Source organism: Phyllostomus hastatus, unplaced genomic scaffold (genome assembly GCF_019186645.2).
Source record: "Phyllostomus hastatus isolate PE091 unplaced genomic scaffold, TTU_PhHast_1.1 phas_scaffold_182, whole genome shotgun sequence".
In the NCBI taxonomy this organism is placed as follows: domain Eukaryota; kingdom Metazoa; phylum Chordata; class Mammalia; order Chiroptera; family Phyllostomidae; genus Phyllostomus; species Phyllostomus hastatus.
In genome coordinates, this window is record NW_025334013.1 from 19,967,302 (window position 1) to 19,985,258 (window position 17,957).

The 17,957-nt window shown below is 54.8% G+C and overlaps 1 protein-coding gene across 1 annotated transcript; it reads right to left on the minus strand.

Moving 5' to 3' along the window:
- Nucleotides 1–1,591: 1,591 nt before the first annotated feature.
- PEF1 (penta-EF-hand domain containing 1) lies at nucleotides 1,592–17,638 on the minus strand. Its single transcript, XM_045858419.1, has 5 exons — nucleotides 17,513–17,638; nucleotides 8,902–9,178; nucleotides 4,773–4,928; nucleotides 4,135–4,278; nucleotides 1,592–2,600 (listed from the first exon to the last, which is right to left on the minus strand). Exons 1-5 carry the CDS (start codon nucleotides 17,534–17,536, stop codon nucleotides 2,371–2,373), a joined length of 831 nt encoding a protein of 276 aa, XP_045714375.1. The 5' UTR covers nucleotides 17,537–17,638; the 3' UTR covers nucleotides 1,592–2,370.
- Nucleotides 17,639–17,957: the final 319 nt, after the last annotated feature.

Consider the following 17,957-nt stretch of genomic DNA (forward strand, 5'->3'; position numbering starts at 1 on the left):
CAGAGGCCCTGATCCTCGTTGCCAGAGCAGGAGGAACAGTCTGAATCACTGCTCTCCTAAGAGGAGCGAGAGACATCTGGCAGAGGCCAGCCTGCTGCGCGCACCGGCAGGTCCCCTTGACCTGATTAATGAAGCTGCGGGTTCCCTCTGACCTCACCGGGCAGGAAGCGGGCCAAAACCCCGGTCCTGCCAGGGGCCCAGCCCAGGAAAGCGCAAGCGCCCCCCCTCATAGGCACCACCAGGGCAGGTGGAAGGTGTGCTCCGTCGCCCTAACTCTCGGGATGACTCACCAGCCCTGCTGCCCTGGACATTTCCACAGACATGCAGGTACGGCCAGGTGGGCTGGCCCAGCCTGCCCATTTCGCACTCCTGGTTGGCTTCAGGACCCAACGCTGTTTGTCAGGTTTGCAGCCAGGCTGGGAGGTGCGGTGTGCAGAGGGAGAGGTGAGGGCTGGCCCCAAGCTCAGAACCAACCACGCCCACAAGGACCAACCCAGGTCCTGGGCTCCCAGCCCCAGCAGATCACAAGGCTGAGACCATGACAGGCGCCATTCTAAAGGTGGGTTTCCAGAGACGCTTGGCTCAGTGGCAACAAAGAAACAGCAGAAGCTTCCCCCCTAAGGGCGATGGTTGAACCCCGGGCCACAGTGAGGCTCAGGCCTCCACATGGCAGACTCGGGTGAACTGCAGAAAATCCCAGGGAGGTGACCAGCGTGACAAGGGGAGAGGTGCTCAGCAAGGAGCAGCTGAAGAGCCCAGGAGGAACCGGGGGGAGTGTGGTGGCAGATCTCCAGGGGTCTAGTGGGTTGGCATGCAGAATGGGTTGCCTGGAAACGCACTGAGCTCTTTGTCATTCGTTGGAGGTTGTCAAGCAGAGGGTGCACTCACAGTGGGGCCATGGAGGGGACTCCAGCTCTGGGCAGTGGCTGGCCTCTGGGAGCTGATTCCACGTAGTTCCAAGGCCAGTCTACAGAGGATGGGACTGACCTGCTGGATCCGACAGCCGCTGGGCCTCAGGGAGCTGCGGAGCAGCCAGTTTCCCTCCCCAGCCATCCTCGGCTTGGGGTCTGGAGTTCTTCCCATCACCCCAAAAGCAAAAGGATTATCACCTTGTTACCCGTCACAAGGCCCCCCACAAGAACCAGAACGGCTGGTGTCTTCGCTTTTGTCAGCTCGTGAGACACGCAGAGTGGACTGGCTACCACGCTGGCCGGACAGCAGCAGGCGGGCAGGGTCCGTGCTTACTGACAGTGGGGGGAAGCCGTGCAGCTCGTCCGGACGGCAGAACTAGGGCCTGAGATAAGGGAAAGGCCAGACTTCTGGGATGGCTGCTTCCAGCCCAGGACGCCACCCCTAAAACTGTTATAAAACACACAGTCAGGTCCTCGAGCTGAGCCCAGCCCCCTACCTTCCAACTTCCCCCTGGTAAATGGCAGCAGCCTCACGTCCCCCTATGTCCCCCCTCGGCGGCTTCTTTCCACATGGCGTGGCACGTAGTATGCACTTACATATTTGCTGAATGAAAGAATAAATGGGCGACTGGATGAGCATATAAACCTGTAGCTGGGAAGGCAGAGTGGAGAATGTGGGACAGAATTTTATCCTTTTATTGAAGCTTACAGTTTCACTGAACTTTTGGCCCCAAATGAAAAAAAAAAAAAAAGACAAGAAAGGCATTGGCAGTGGGAGGTGGCATCTGCATCCTGGGCACTGCAGCCAGGTGGAGCGTGGTGGGCGGCGAGGGTCCGAGCCGCAGAGCGCAGGAGCCTGGCTCTCAATGCCCAGAGAACAGACCGCCCAAGCTCCCTGAGCAGGACAGCCCCCGGCAGCTAGAAGGTAACCCACACAGACTTGTGGGCCTGGGGGGTGGAGTCCAGGCCGCTGGTCCCTTGGGCAAATCTCTTTCATCCTTGGTCAGAGTCCACGCTGAAGAGACTGGCTTCCTCTGACAGGACAGCGTGGGAGAGGGGACACGGCTGCTAATGGTAAGAGGCCGAGGGACACCTACCGCTGGCGCCAGGGCACTGGGGAGAAAGCCAGAGGCTGGAGCCCGGCCAATTTACTCGGACAAACTCTGTTACACAGAGTGGCATCTCCTGCACCAAGGCTGTGCCACTTAATGCTCAGGGCTGTAAGGATATTAATTTCCAGTCCTCTCCTAGGTCAGGACCCTACCTGGGTAGCCTTGGCCCAAGACCCCACTATTTGGTGGCTGTGACACAGTCCTCTTTGGGGAGCAGTGCTGCGTCAGGCAAGGGAGAATCTTTTTCTACGAGGGGCAGGAAAAAACGAGAGGCCCACAGGCTCCTCCCACTCTGAAGAGCCAGGGGAGGTCCCCTGGAGCAGCCCACTTTCTGCAGATAAGCTGGGTCATAGCAGCCGAGAAGCTGTCATGGTAACAAAGTCCTCGAAGCTGAGCCGGATGTTGCCCTGCACGGCTGTGTCCTTCTCCCGGAAGGCCTCGGTCAGCACCTGCAGCTGCGTGCACACCTGGATGAAGCGGTCCAGCTGCATGGCGGGATTGGCGGAGCGCGGGCAGTAGCGGGAGACCAGGAGCTGGGTGAACTGCGGGCTCAGGTTGTAGCCCATCTGGGACAGAGCTGGAGAGGAAGCACACAGAGCAGACACAAACCTGTCATGAGCACTGCCATCGGCCAGTGCCACAGAGCACAGCACTTCAGGGGACTTTGGGGGAGTGACACCGAAGCAGAAAGGGGACAGAAGTCCCAAGGTCCTGTGCAGGGTGGCACAGCGCAACAAGGCTCTGTCCGGATGCTCCTCTGGGCTGGAGGGCCTCATCCCTCTTTCTCCAAATCTCCCTCACTGCCTATTCGGGCAGGGGCCCCAGAAGGACACCGGGCCGCCCACGCTCATCTCTGACTCGCCTGCATCACGGAGGGAAGCCCGAGCCCCACTGAGCACCCTGACCGGAGCGGACGGCAGAGGCAGCCCGGCACAGGAGTCCGGGGACCTGCCCTGGAGTCAGCACAGCCCCTCGGCGAGCTGCAGCAGCTCGCTCATCCTCTGACTTATCACTGCTAAGTGGGAACCATACCTACCTGGGGAATTCGGTGAGGATGAAAGGTCACGCACAGCCCTTGGCACAGTGCCTGGCACGCACCAGGCACTCGGTAAGTGTTGCTCCAATACGTGAAATCATCCTCATCTCCCCGGGTGGGGCTGCCGGGCAGTTCCAAGGTTACAGCCTACGTGCCACCGCCGACGTCCCACCCGAGAGGCTTCCTTCCTTCCTCCCAAATAATCCACCAGCCTAGCCTCGCCTCATTTCCCCCTGTGCTGGGTGGCCCGAGGGCATGTTACGTAGACCAAGCCTCGGCTTTCTCATCCCTAAAAGGACAATCGCAAGGAACCCTTCATCTAAGCAGGGGCGGGGGCGGGGGGGGGGGCGTGAATAATAAACAGTATCTATCAAGCAGGGAGAATGAATGACGTGACACATTAGAAGTCTTACTACATAGCCAGTATTCGTTCAACAAGTATTAGTTTTGTTGTGATAATATCCCCCCATCCACGGCCCGGACAAGGGGCTGGGTTTGCCGGGGAACCGTCTCCCTCCCGGGTGGCAAAGCTGCGTGTCAGGATCTCATGACCCCACTCACCACCCATCCTCCACAGTCAGAACTGGAGGCAGACCTGGGACGGAGGCCTCAGGTCCCCCTCCCCGCCTGCCATACTTAGAGTGGTCTGGGTCCCTGCGTCGGGAGGGCACTCCCTTCTGGCAGAGACAGTAACAGAGGCCATCTTTCTGAGCCCCTGTACGGGGCTCTTCCCATTCTGCATGCTAGAAACCAGAGCAAAAAGAGTCCCCCAGACCCTGGGCTATGACATTTTCATCCCTGAGGCTCCCCGAGGGCCCGGCCTGTCTCACCCAGCACTGCCAGGGCTCCCGGCACCGGGACTCCCACCCTGGTCCTGGACCCAGGTGTCCCCTTGCCCGGGGTCTTGGCTCAAAGCCCCAGCCCGGGCCCAGAAGGGCGGGCAGCAGGCCTGTCCTGCGGGCAGCATTTTGCAGTGCAGCTGGCATTTGGTGGTCAGAGGTGGGAGAAGAGCCCTTGCTCTCCCTTAGGGAGTCGAGAGATGCTCTGTGCACCGCGTCCCTGCCACAGCCCTCACCTTGCTGCAGCTCCGTGTAGCTGATGGAGCCCGAGCGGTCTCGGTCGTACTGCTGGAAGAGGTTCTTCCACTGCTGGATGAACTTCCACAGGGCTGAGAAACCATAGACATCGATGCGGCCTGACTTGGTCTTGTCAAACATGTCTTGGGGAGAAAGGAAAGGCAGGCTTCAAGATTGTGGGCCAAGGGTCCTCAGATAGCTCTTCTCCGTGGAAGCAGCCCTTCTCCCCAGGCTGATGGAGCAGGAGACTCCACAGGCCCACAGCCCGCAGGCCCATACCCGAGACATACCTTCATCGAGTGCCACACCAGCCCCCCTCCCTGCCCCGCTTTCCAGAACTGCATCTTCTCTGTGGGCTTGGCAAGTGACCCCCCCCCCCACTGTCTCCTCCCGGAGCATGCGGTCCCATCCTGCAGAATGGGAAATGGAGTCAGCCTGTGACTCCGCAGGAACTAGAACTTGAGAAAGGATCTAGGGGGAAGAGCTCTCAGTCTAGATCTCACCTTGAACCCAGACCCCTATCTGAAATCCTCTCTGGCCAAAAGATTTTCCCCCAGCATGGTTGCCCGCCTGCCTGCTGTCAGCCCTCAGGGGGCCCTATCCCCAGCCCGGGCCCCCAGGGAAAGGCAGCACTCACTTATCATCATGAGGCACGTCTCGTCGTTGAACGAGGACCAGTTGGAGTTGACCAGGGCCTGCTTCAGCTCCTTGATGGAGATGTAGCCGCTGTGATCGGAGTCCACTGACTGGAACCAGGAGTAAGCCTCGGGGTCCACATTGGGTGGGGCGCCACCTGGAGGAAGGGCCAGTCCAAGTGCCGCCCTGACGACGGGTTGGCCCTGCCCACAGTCTCACGAACCCACCCACCCCATCTCCCACCACCCAACACCCTGCCTCCGATGGAAGAGGACCTTCCGTGCACACTCCGGGGGTTCGGTCGCCCTCCACTCGGAATCCACCGGCTCTCCCTGCAGGGCTCCAGTCACCTCTCTACTGGGTTTGCAGTTTCCGAGGAACAAGGACCTGTCCAGCTGATTAAGGACTCTTTGAACAGAGGGATTCTCTCTTCCTCACAGACTGGAGACCCAAAAATGTTGGCTGGGCACCTAACGCGCACAGCCCGGACACAAGTATTTAGGAGTCCCAGCAGCAGGGAGCCCGGGGGTGGGAACGGGGCCACACGGCCCTGGCGCCCGGGAGAGCTGACAGTCTGTCAGGAGCTGCCAGAGAACCAGCGACCACAGAGCTCCACCTCTCTTCCTTCCCCATCACCTCTGGTGTGCGACCAGCGCCCCCATCTGCCCCTGGAGACATCTCCTCGTCCCACACGTCCAGAGAGCTGCCCAAGTCTGTCAGTTCGCACTCAGGTATCTCCCCACTCTGTTCCTCCTGCACCTGCCTGGGTTCACGCACCTGTCACCTGCACTGTTGTAACAAACCAAACGGCCTGGCCACACCATCCGTACAGCCACTCTCGCCATCCTTCACCTGCTTTGAGTGATCTTCATAAAATGCAACTCTGTCCCCACCAATTTCCCCCACCTCAACTCAAAACTCTCCAAAGGCTCCCACTGCCTACAAAATAAAGTCCAGCATCCTTAAAACGGCACTCCAGGGGCCCCCAAATGGGGTCTGCTCCTGCCGACCTCTCCCACTCTGTCCCCACTGTCGTCTTCTTTCCTCTGGCCCAGCCCAGATGAAGCCTCACGCTTGCTCTCACCGGCACCTGCACCCCCCCCCCCGCCCCCCGCGCAGGGCCTTCACTCGCCCTGCTCTCTCTGCCTCCACCCCTGTCCCGCAGCTCTCTGCACGCGTTTCCTTGCACCATTCAACACCCAAACGGAAGGCAGTTCCTTCCCTAGAGCCTGCCTACACCCCTGTCCCCAAAAAGGCCTTCTTGCCCTCTCCTGCTCGCTCTCTTTTGTGGCCCTACTCTCTCCATGTCTTTATACCGCCGTCCAGGTTAGACCTGGAGCCACCTGTGGGCAGGAGCCTAACTCACCTCTGAGTCCCTAGGGGCGGGCACGGGTCAGACACAGAAAGGGAAGGTGTTCGATTCATGGGAGGGTGGCCTCAGTTTGAGTCCCAGCCCTGGTTAAGTTTTTTAAATTCTCTATATATCAGTTCTCTTATTTACAAAATGAGGACACAACAGCATCTACTTCATCAATTGTGAAGATATACAAAAACCCTTATATCAGCACCTGCAGAAATTTAAGCACTCTGTAACTGCTGGTTGTTAGTGTGGCTGTAGCCCAAACAGCTCTGTGCATGTGTCAGTGGACAGAGGAAAGGGTCATCACTTGGAGGGACGTGCAGAGTGAGCCGGAGTGCAGGGAAAGGCTGACAGGGGAGTGCGGGGAAGCGCCGACTGTCTGAGGAAAAAGCCAGGGTTACACGGCACTGCTAAACCCCCTCAGCTGGCCACAGAAAGGGCTCCTCCGCACGGGCAGTATCAGGACAGCCACAGGGACAGCTGTGGAACCAGAAACCACCGTCCAGCCCTGCCCCAAAGGTGAGGCCAGGGGCTCTGCTGACTGAGGGACCATCTGACCGCCTTGAGTGGGGAACCAGGCAGACGCCACCATCCTCTCTGAAAGAGCAGCTCTGCCATGGGGAAGTGAGGGCCACAGCCACTCCGGCTCTGGAAGCAAAGAGCTCTGACCCTTACTAGCCTGTGTGACTTTACACAAATTGTTTCATTTTCTGAATGCTAGTCCACTGATTTCTAAAATGGACCCACTTCCCAGGGTGGTTGTGACGACTAAATGAAGTAGCAGCGAAAGGGAGCTTTAGCAAAGGGCCTGGAACATGTGTGGGCCCGTTTCTGCAGAGTACGACAGAGTGGTGACACGGAGCAGAGCAGGCACGTGGCAGGGACACCGAGGATGTTCAGAGTGCTCTGAGGGGTCTTGGGTTGCCAGGAGGAAGAAGCAATTCAGGTGAGGAGGCTGGAAAGGCCCTTTGGGTTTGGGGTGCCCTTAGGGCATCTCCTGTGGGCAGTGGGCACCTTTACGGGTCAAACCTGTCTTACAGAGCAGTGGTGCTCCCACCTTAGATCCTGGATTCAGTGGGGCTGACGTGGGGCTTCAGGTGACCAGTGCAGGTGACATATGGCTCATGCTTTAAGAAGCACTGCTCCAGGAGGCCACCAGCTGCCCAGGAGAGGAGGCCGAGGTGCCAGGTGAGAGAAAGCTACAGAGGGTGAGCAGCTAAGAGCCTGAGGCACAGCTTTGTTTCCTCTGCAGCCCCAGAGATTATCTCTGGCCTCAGGCCCCGGAGGAATAAGCCTCACAGCCAGGGGCTCCTTTCCTTGCAAAGACCTCCTGTAGCCTCAGAGACAAGATTTTAAAAGGATAAGGAAATCCAGCATGAAGCTGCTGAGCTGAAAGCAAACAGCCAGAAGCTCTGGGCTCTGACAAGATAAATGCCACTGCTCACGGTGTTTAGAACCCCCGCCCCCCCATAATTGCACATCTCCCTCGGAGCCTCCCGCCTGGGTGTCTAGCTAAGATGCTACAGCACCATTCCCTGGAGGCCCGTCAGGTGCACCAGAGCGGTTCCAGGCTGCTCTCCTGCTGGCTCAGTCTCCCGGGAACAGCACAGCGTCTAAGAGGCTGCCTGAATGAAGCCGGGAGGAAGCAGGGGACTGGGCACTCACCTTCCCTGACCCCTGTCTGAGACACTCAGAACTCTTCACTGAGCCCTCACCCAGGGGTCTCTGCCTGCCTTGAATCACCAAGCCCTGGCCCCAACCTCCCCCATCTTGTCCAGTACCCCACCTTGGGAATCTGCTGTTTACCCCGCCCCTAGCGCATCCCCTAGCGCCTCTCACGGAATATTGTTTATTAAGCCCTTCCCTTGTACCAAGCACTATTCTCACATTTACCTGCATGTTCTTATTTTTATTTCATCCTGACTAACCAGCTTGGGAGAGACAGTCACCATTTTTACAGATGTAAACACCAAGACTTAAAGAGGTAAAATAATTTGGTCTGTTCAGTAGGTAGTCTGATCTCAAAAGCCCCAGCTTTTAACAACTACACTATCTTGCTTTTCTACACATAGTAATCAGTCTCCCTCACACAGAAATGGGACTCCCTCCCACGATGGACTGCGTCATTACCTGCCATTACTTGCCGATCTATGCCTGCACCTCCACCGCCTTCCCCGTGAGGGCACTGTACATCCTGTCCCCTGACAGGCGGCCTGCGGGGCCCCTCCAGGTGAGGAGCATCCATCCCCATCCTATTGGCATGAGGCTGGACCAGGGGATGTGGTTTGGCCAATAGCATGTGAATGGCAGAGATACAAAGTAATTGAAAGCAGAAGCTTTAAGAGGCATCACGCATTCCTTCCTGCTGGGTCTCCTGCTCTTTTTTTTTTTTTTTCCCCTGCCGCAAGAACACACTTATCTCAAATAGGGGCTATTCCTCCAGCCTGGATCCGGCAAGAAAAGACATGTGGAGCAGAACCTCAGCAGCCAAAACCATAGCTGTCGGCATGTAAGCAAGACTAAATAACTGTGAGCAGGCAACAGAAATAAACGTTTGTGGTTGTGAGCCAAAGAGACTGTGGGGCTGCTGTTACCACTGCAAAGCTAACGAGCAGACTTCCATTCCGCCAATGCAAGCTGAAGGCAGAAGCGAGATGCTAAGGTGTCAGAGGCCAGGCTGCCCGCACATCCACCCACAAGAAGGGCAAGAACGGGCCCTGGGTAACTCAGAACAAGGTCAGAGGCACCTGCAACCCCAAACCCTACTTACCTGGAGGAGGTCCCTGTCCATAAGGCCCAGGATGCTGGGCACCATAGGAATTTGGAGGCGGCTGACCGTAGGGGCCCCCTGGGGCCATACCACCATATGGTCCTCCTGGAGCTCCAGAGGGGAGCCCTCCAGGGTTGGGGTGTCCATAAGGCCCTCCAGGGGCAGGACCTCCTCCATAACCGCCACCAGGGGGTACCCCGCTGCCATACTGCCCTCCACCAGGGTAGTAGCTACCCGGAGGAGCTCCAGGTGCTTGTCCTCCAGCTCCTGGGCAGCCCTGCAAGAAGAGCAAAATACCAGTCAGAATGGTAAGGCCAGAAACTAGTCATAGTACAGCACCTGACAGCTATAAACATGGCCACCATCATTCTTTCAGCTGCTCCTACGGGCAAGGCTGGAACCATGGCCCCGTTACTCAGATGGGGAGCCCCAGGCTTCTAGAGATACAACCTACTCAAGGTCGTAACGCTGATGACCTACAGTCAAGGCTGGAACCCTACCCTCCCAGCTCCCCTTCCCTGCACCCCAACGGGGCTCCCCAAGGGCTGGGATCATGTCTGGTTTGCCATTGAATCCCCAGCCCCCAGTGAGGAATGGATGCTCAGTAAACATTTATTGTATAAATGAGTAGGCCAACGAATCAAACAGAATTCCAAATCCTCACCCCGTGGTACTCCATCCCTATCTGCAAACCCACAGTACAGAAGCGACCCTCTTTTGTCACAGATGATGTGTCCACTGCATGGAGTCATCCTTAGCGTGCCCCTCACCCTACTCCACTCCTGATGCAAAAACACTTCCCCATCCTCTGTGGGACAGGCAGGCTAGACCCCATTCCTAAGGCAGCAAAGTACAATGGTTAAGAGACAAAAAGATCAGTTCAAGTTCAGGTTCTGCCACTTACTAACCGGTCTAAGGACTTACCCTCTCTCGGCCTGGCTACCTCCCAGGCTGGTGTGTAAAAGGAATGAGACCAGTCGCATGAAGCACTTAGAAACAGATCTTGGCACAGAGTAAGGACTTGATATACACTATTAATCATAGCACTCTTCTATGGAGCAGGAAGCTCAAGTCTAGGAAAACCATATACAGACAGTGGAGGGGCTGGGGCCAGAACCCAGGTCTCCTGGCTGCTAAGGCCAGGCCATTTGTACATTAGGGCATATGGGGGTGGCGGGGGGTGGGGGAGCATTCCCTCTCTTGTCCGTGTTCTGACGCTTCTAGCCAGGGATCCCTGGGGCTCAGAGTGTTCGGCTCCAACTCCTTAAATGGCCAGCAAACGGCCTGGCAGAGCACAGCTCCAACCCACCTGCAGACAGGCTGAGCTCATGGGCACGGAGAGCAGCTGAGCCCGGCCCTGAGGACTGTGAGGGGGGTAACACCTAGCCAAGTTCTACATCAGCCTGCAAGGCACACCAATGGACTAGCCATTGAGAACCTGGACTTTCTCCTTTTATTGTGTCTGACAGTTTCTGGGACAGTGGTCCTCAGGGTTGAGGACAAACTCACACTTTGTCTAATGGGGGTCTGCTTGCTTAAGGACAGGAGGCTTCTGGAGGGAGGACGGAAGCAGACCCTCCGCCTTCCCCACGCAGCATCATGGGAGCTCTTCCACCCTGGAAGCGGCCAGGGCTAAGACTGTAGCCAGACTCCCTCCCGGGCAATGAAGTCACAGGCAAATCTCAATTCAAAACTCTGCTCTCACCAGCTGAGTTCATGACCATGGGCCAACGGCTTAATCTCTCTGACCTTGTTGCTTTGCAAGTAAAATGTAACAATCCCTTTCTCAATGAGTTGCAGATTATAACAAATAAACACAGCAGAATTTTGTTGGTTTAATTTTGAGCTGAAGAATCTTTTGACAAAGCAAGATTTTAAAAACTGATGAAAGTTGCTCTGGCTGAAGCAAACTGGGGGGTCCAGAGCCCTGACTGTGAGGGACCCCTCCCTTGCTAGACTGTGAGGAAGCTCTGCAGAATGGTCACTGACCCAAAAGAGTTTGAAAACCATTAACATAAGGAAAAAAAAGTTCTTACAACAGTGTCTGGCATAAAGGAAATGATCAATAAATCATAGCAGCCACTGTTATTGTATTATTATTATCAGAAAAGTCTGGGCCAGGAAACCTGGGAGGGGGGCATGGAGGGGGCACTTCAGGAGAGTGAAAGTTCTGAAGGAGCTCGCAGTTAACAGGAGAGGTACGGAGCTACTCTCTAACACCTAACAAGACAGCACAAGGAAACAGGTGTTTACAATGGACGCCAAAGCCACATGCCATGGGGTAACAAAGGAGACGGTGTGAAATCAGGGAGGGTTCCCATAAGAAAGCAGCATTTGGGCTGAGACCTGAATGACAAAGATAACCAAGGGAACTGGAGAGGTGTAATGGAAAGGTGCTCAGCACACCAGTCACCTAACTGAACCCCTTCAGCTTACGGATGGGGACATCAAGGCCAAGAAAGGGGAAGGAACTTGCACGTGGCACTGTGAGTTGGAGGCAGAGGCAGAGCTGGATCACTCTGCACCCACACCCCAGTCCAGTGACCCCACTGCTGCCTGCTCCGGCATTCTTCCCTTAAGCGCTAGGGAATGGATTCCGGTGCTGTGGGGCAGAAGGGGGGGGTGGGGACTCTGCAGAGGAGAGTCTGGGCACAAAGAACAGGCTGAATACCCAGCCAGGAAGCAGCTGCCCCACAATAAGCCCTGTGAACAAAGCCATAAAGTGCATCCGGCCTAGGGCACCCTGGGAAATGCCCCTAGGCCAACAAGGAAGGTGCCACCAGCCTGACCTTCCCTATCACGGCCTAGGGGCCTGGTGTAGCCCGGCAGCAACCAACCCTTTCCTCTCCGTCCCACACTAAAGACGACCCGTGTGTAGTTTACAGAGCACTTTCACACACACACAAACACTACTGGCAGCATCCTGCCAATGATCCTCTACAGAAGAAAGGAAGAAAGCAGTGGGCCCATTTTCACATAAAGAAACTGAGGTACACGCCTGTTAAAAGACTTTACTAGGCAAACCTTACAGAGCGACAATCTTGTGCTGGGCTCTGTGCTAGGCTTGGGGGCACAAAACTAAGCAGGATCTGTCCTCGAGGAGCCCACAGATGACGACGGTGCAGTCTGATCAGTGCCACCAGGTCAGATCAAGGAGGCATGGGCAGAGGAACTTGTTCTGCTTACTGAATGATAAATAAGCAGTAACATGAATAAATGTACGAAGTGGGTCAAGGAAGGCTTCCTGGAGGAGGCAGGGGTGCTATTGGAGTTGGCAGTGAAGGATGCGAGGGCCTTCTCTAAAAGGAAGGCAGAGAAGGACATTCCAGACAGAAGGGAGAAGAGAGACAAAGGCACGGACCTATGAGCAAGCATGGAGTGGGGAAGGAACACAGTGAAAGGAAGGCGGCAGGGGCAAGAACTCAGAATTGCAGACTCTTCACACCCTCCTTGTCCAGGCACCTCTGCTGCTGCATTTCAGTTGGCTGGTGAGTTACTGGTGTCTTAGAACAGTGTCTGTCCGTGGTCTCCTCCACGCAGCAGTGAGCTCCCCGGGGGCAGACACTGGGCTCATTCATCACGGTACCCCAGGGTCCTGCGCAGTGCCTGGCACCTGCAAGCCTCCATAAATATCTGAACAAATGAATACCACTCTAAAGAGTTTGGACTCAATGCTGGAGGAAACAGAGCGCCATAGAAGGGTTTCCGTTAGGGGAGGAACATGTTCGGAGAATTAACCGGCAGCGGCGTGGAGGATGAGCTAGCAGAGGAGGCGGCAGGCTAGGTGCCGGGCAAGCAGGGCCCGAGCCAGACAGCAGACTTGGAGCTGCAGAAAACAGGATGAATTCTGAAGCTATTTCAGAGACAGACTAGACATGACTTGGCAACTAATTAGGTTAGGGAAGAGCTGGAGGGAGGAGGAGTGAGGAAAGGGAAATGTTTGGAATGACGCAGGTTTCTAGCTGCACCAGAATAGGAAGGGAGTGGGGCCACCCAGCGGGCCGAGTCCAGGCTGGGGAAGATGGTCCCAGGGTCGCCAAGTTGTCAGTAAAGGTCTGACTCAGAAACGAAAACCCGAGCCCCTGATGGAGGTTCTTTTATACTACTCCCTGCTGCCAATCCTTCTGAGAGCTTTTCCAAGAGAATTTTATACCGATAAACACAAGATGATAAAAGGGGGGAAAAAAGAGACGAGTTCAGTAACCCTGGTTTCCAAAGCATTACAGAAACACTGGGGTGGGGGAGGGGCAGATAACATTTTATCCCGGCTCTGCTAAATGCTTCTGGTTCAACCTGCTCTCACTGACCCTCCGTCCCATAATGCGTCGTCCCCATTTCACAGATGAGAAAATGAAGGTGCAGAGAGTTTTAACACTGTGCCTGTGGTGACACCGCTGGAAGAGGTGAGGTGGGATTCAAATCAGGGTCTGCACAGCTCTACCACACTGCTCTCTCCTGTGGGTTCACTCCGTAAATGAGTGGGCGGCTACCTTGTGTGGTACCGGGATTGTCCTAAATATATCTGTCAAGTGTGATGGATTTCTACAGCAGAGCGGGGAGAAGGGGGAGGGCTGGATTAGTGCTCGTTCTGAGGCTCCAGGCCCAGTCACCAGGGAGACTCAGAAGAATCTTATCCTTTCCCCACCCCAGCTCCTAGAGCCCAATCTGAAAGCCGCAGTATTGTGAGAGATCCCAAAGGCCCTATAGCCTAACCTCTCAGTCAGTTTGGAATCTCTGGAATCTCTGTATTCCTCCAAGTGGTGGGGAGTTTCACCCACCCCAAGTAATCTACTCAGAAAGTCCTATATGTTCTTATGGCTCTGAGGCCTCCAAAACCCCTGAGAGGCTTGGAGGGGTCAAAGGTTGGTCCCCGCCAAGTCCTGGTGGGGAAGAGAGTAGACTGCATTGCCGAGACAGCCTGTGCTCCAGAGCTGCTCCTCAAGTGCCTGCTGGGCCGTGGGGGCATGGGAGTGGGGACTAGAGCCCATTCCAAGAAGTTAAACAATCACAAGAAAGAGGAGTGCCTGGGATGTTCACCAGCAGAATCTCCTAAAATATTAAAGGCCAGAAATCGGCAGCAAATAACCAGTGCGCCAAGAGCTGTCCCAAGATTTCAATGACCATGTCTGTGCTGACACTCCAGAGGTGCCATCCTTCCGTCCAGCTTCACCTCACCTGAGCTGCAGACCCATACATCCAACACCTCCTGGGCCTCCCCCCCAAATCTATGCCTCTCTGCATCCCCATCTCAGTGAATGGGAACCTCCTCTTTCCTCCCTCTGACAGACACTGCGATGAGGCACCAAGTGGTCTCACCTCTGCCTCCCCAGTGCTTCTCAAACCACTTTCGCTGGGTCACCATCCTCTCACCTAGAGTAGTAGCTCAGTAGCTTTGCAAGGGTGCTCCCTGCCTCCAGTCTCCCCACTTCGACCCTTTCTCCCAGCGCCCCCTGGTTATGGCTCCAAAGTGCAGGTGGGAGACACCTCGGCAGCAGTTCCCTCACTGCCCTTAGGATGTAGTCCACACTCTTCAGAAAAGCATCCGGTCCTTGCTTACCTATCTCGTCTCATTTGTTTCCCCTTCCCTCCTCTTCACAGCACGTGGATTGATCTCCTTCAGTCCCTCCCAAACACCAGCTTTCTCACTTGCTTCCTGGCCTGTGCGCACACTATTCCCTCCCCTGGAACACCATGCCTTTCTCCAGCCAGATACATCCTGCTGAAGATTCCATTTGGGGCTTAAATGCCACCTCCTTCAGGAAACCTTCCTCCCCCTGAGACTGAGTCAGGTACCCCTCCCGCACTGTGCGTGTACCTTACACTTACTCCCATTTACCGTTCACTGCACTGACCCTGCAATGTACACGTCCGTTTCACTCTGCCACTTGGATACTTACTATAGGCCAATACATCATAGCAAGCACTTTACATGGACCATCTCATTTAACCTTTACAGTAACTCTTGAGTTAGGTACCCTTACAACCCCATTTTACACAAGGGGAAACTGAGCCTCAGACTTTATAAGAAATTTCTGCAAGGAAACGGCAGAGCAGGAATTTGAAGCCAAATCTCTCTGGCCTCAGAGACCAAGCTCTTAAGCACTGAAACACATCACGCTGGTTCCCCCGCAGGATCAAAGGGCACCTGAGTTTTATTACCACCACACCCAGCACGTGCTCGAGAGCCCTGGGGCCAAAGGCAGTAGAAAATTAACAGTTTGGACTCCTAACAACAAGCTAGAATCCTCCAGGGCTCTGTAATAGGTGTAGGGAGGTAACTGCTAAGCCCTTGGATGCTTTAAAACAATGTATTTCCTTTCTTGGGGCATCATGGACCGGGAGCTGAACAAGACAAGGGTATGATGGGGGAACAAAAGCATTTTTCCTACTCCAGACACATTTCTCTCTGTGCCCCTTTGCAACATTTCCCTGTGCAGAAGCCCAGGTGGCACTGCATGACAAGAGTGGTTGCAGCAGCAAGAGCCAGGCCACCACGCGCTGGCACACACTATGCACTAGCATCGTGCCAAGCTCCCTACAGGTCTTATTGTATTTCATCCTCATGTTAGCCCTATTAAGTTATCAGTCCTCTCTTTCGACAAGCAGGAAACGGAGGCTCCCAGCCCTTAGACAATCTGTCCAAGGACATACACCTAAGTAGCAGAATTAGGATTCTAGCCTCATTCTGTCTAATCCGGAAGTTCAGGCTCTTGATTTCTATGTCACTTCTTCTAGGACGCATACAAATTGCCTCCAGAAGCTCATTAAAATGTAGAACTCTTCCTAGGTGCAGAGCAGGTCTAAGGCGGAACCCCAACATGTGCCTGTTTAACAAGCTCCAAGGTAATTCTGATGCAGACCATCCACTGAGAAACAATGCACTGTGGCAATGTTTACCGAAACTCTGCTTCTCAGGAATATTAGTGTTACCAAAAAATTGACAAGATGTGAAAAAAAAGGGAGGGATGGAGTGGGGGGAGGGAGGTCCTATAGTTAAATCAGTTTAAGAAATACTGCACAATCTATCCCTTTCTGGCATATTTACAATGTATATTAACAAATTAAGAATTCTGAGGTGCCCCTTGGTGAGCTTATTCAGCTCTATTTCACAGAGTATTCTCCAAACTTATTTAACAGCAGAATCCTCCTCCAACAGCAATACCTGTTGATATTTCACAAGACTCAGACTGGAACGGAGCTTGGGCAACACTGCTAGGTTATGCTTCCTCTTAACCCCAGCCCACGGTGGCCTCTCCCTTTCCTACCTCTAAGTACGCAATGGAAGGCGTTTAAATTCTAGCCCTGGCCTCATCCTCTCGCTTGCTACGGATGACTTTGGGCAAGCCACTTTAACCTCTTTGGGCTGTTTCCTCAGCCTTAAACTGGGGATAATACTCCCTGATGGCATGTCTACGAGGCCTTCGTGATTGAAATAATGGAGGTCCAAATACTGTGCCCCAAAACTGTACAGGGCTGCACTCCCTCCAAGGGTTCTTGCCCCGTCTTTTGGCATGTTAACTACATTACACGAAGCACTTTGTAACATCCCATATGATCTTGTTCAACAATTTCTCTCGCGTGGGTTTTATCTCCTGAACTAGTGTGATCTTGGGTAGCTGGGGAGCTTTCTCTGGGTTCAGTTTCCTCCTGTTAAAATGAAGGGACTATTTGGAGGGCTCTCCCAACTCTGACCTTCTAGGAGTCTAATGAAAATCAAAATATTACAAGGTTACACCTGTCACACTCTGAGTAGTACCGAATGGCTTACAGGCATCACTTCGTTGCTCTTCAGAACAGCTCTATCAGGCAGTCCCTTTTATTTGACCGTTTTACTTTGGTTCAGAAAGGCAAAATACCTCACTCAAAGGTTCACAACTATTTAGGTGATGAGGCTGAGGTGTGAACCTTCCTCTGACTCCAAACTGTACTTAATCACTCAATCATTCCACCATCCAACGAAGGAGTCTGGCCACAGAACCACCTTGCGGTGATGTTCTTGGCTGGAACAAAATGGGTCGGCAAGCAGAGAAGCAGCATTTGCTGACAGCTCTGGGGTCTGCTGCCTAACTGCCTGGTGATTTCAAATCCTGTGTCTTCTCTGGGTTTCTCTTTTCCTACGTATGAAATGGAAGTGTTGGACTACGCAGTCAAGCACACTTGTGGGGCCAGCTAAAACCAAAGATTCTCTTCATTATTTCCAAGCAGTACGTCATGAGTCTGTTTTATCCGACGCCCCCAATGATACCGGCGGACCGAGGCTGTAAACATTGTGTTGGCGCTGATGACTCCACCCCGGGGTTCTGCGGGAGCCTTGCAAATGCATGCGGCCCAAGCCAAACCCGACCTGAGTCTGTGGGGTCAGATATCCCCAAAACCTTGCGTGCGCAACGTCAAAGGGGGCGCGACGAGACCTCCCAGACGTTCAGTCCTGGGTGACGTGAGACGGGCGCGACCGACAACCCTTTTTCCCTTCTCACTCGCCCGAGACCCCGCGGAAGCCAGCCTCAGCGCCGGAGGGGTAGGGAGAACGCGGAGAGAAAGCAAAGCCGAGATTCTGGACCTGGGCTTGGCGAGGCCCCTGCATGGATTCGCCAGCCCCTCACATACTCACTTGCCCGTAGGGATAGCTGGCCATGGCGAATCTGACGTCACCTAGCGGCGAAGGGCCGGGCTTCCCGGTTTCAAACCCGCCCCCGCCTGGGCCTGGGGACAGCCCCGCTTTTGATTGAATATCGTGTCTGTCAATCCTGGGCGCGGGTTTGACGGAAGTGACGTTAAGGAAGGTGGCCCGTAGCTCCCGGAAAGGGGAGGGGCTAAGGGTCGGATGGGGGTTTCCGGAAGTTGTGTTCGCTCCTCCCTTTCCTGCGTTATAGTGGGTCCCAGAGTGGTCAGGTCTGGGGATTTAGTGAAGCGCTTGGGTGGGCTGTTGCGGCAGTGGCCATGTTTTAACCTGGCAGGTGGGACACGTGACAGTGGCCTAGTTGCTGTCTTCACTCCAAGTTTCCGCCGGGAGGTGTGTGCAGGGGGTTACGATGACAACTAGGAACTGACCGAGG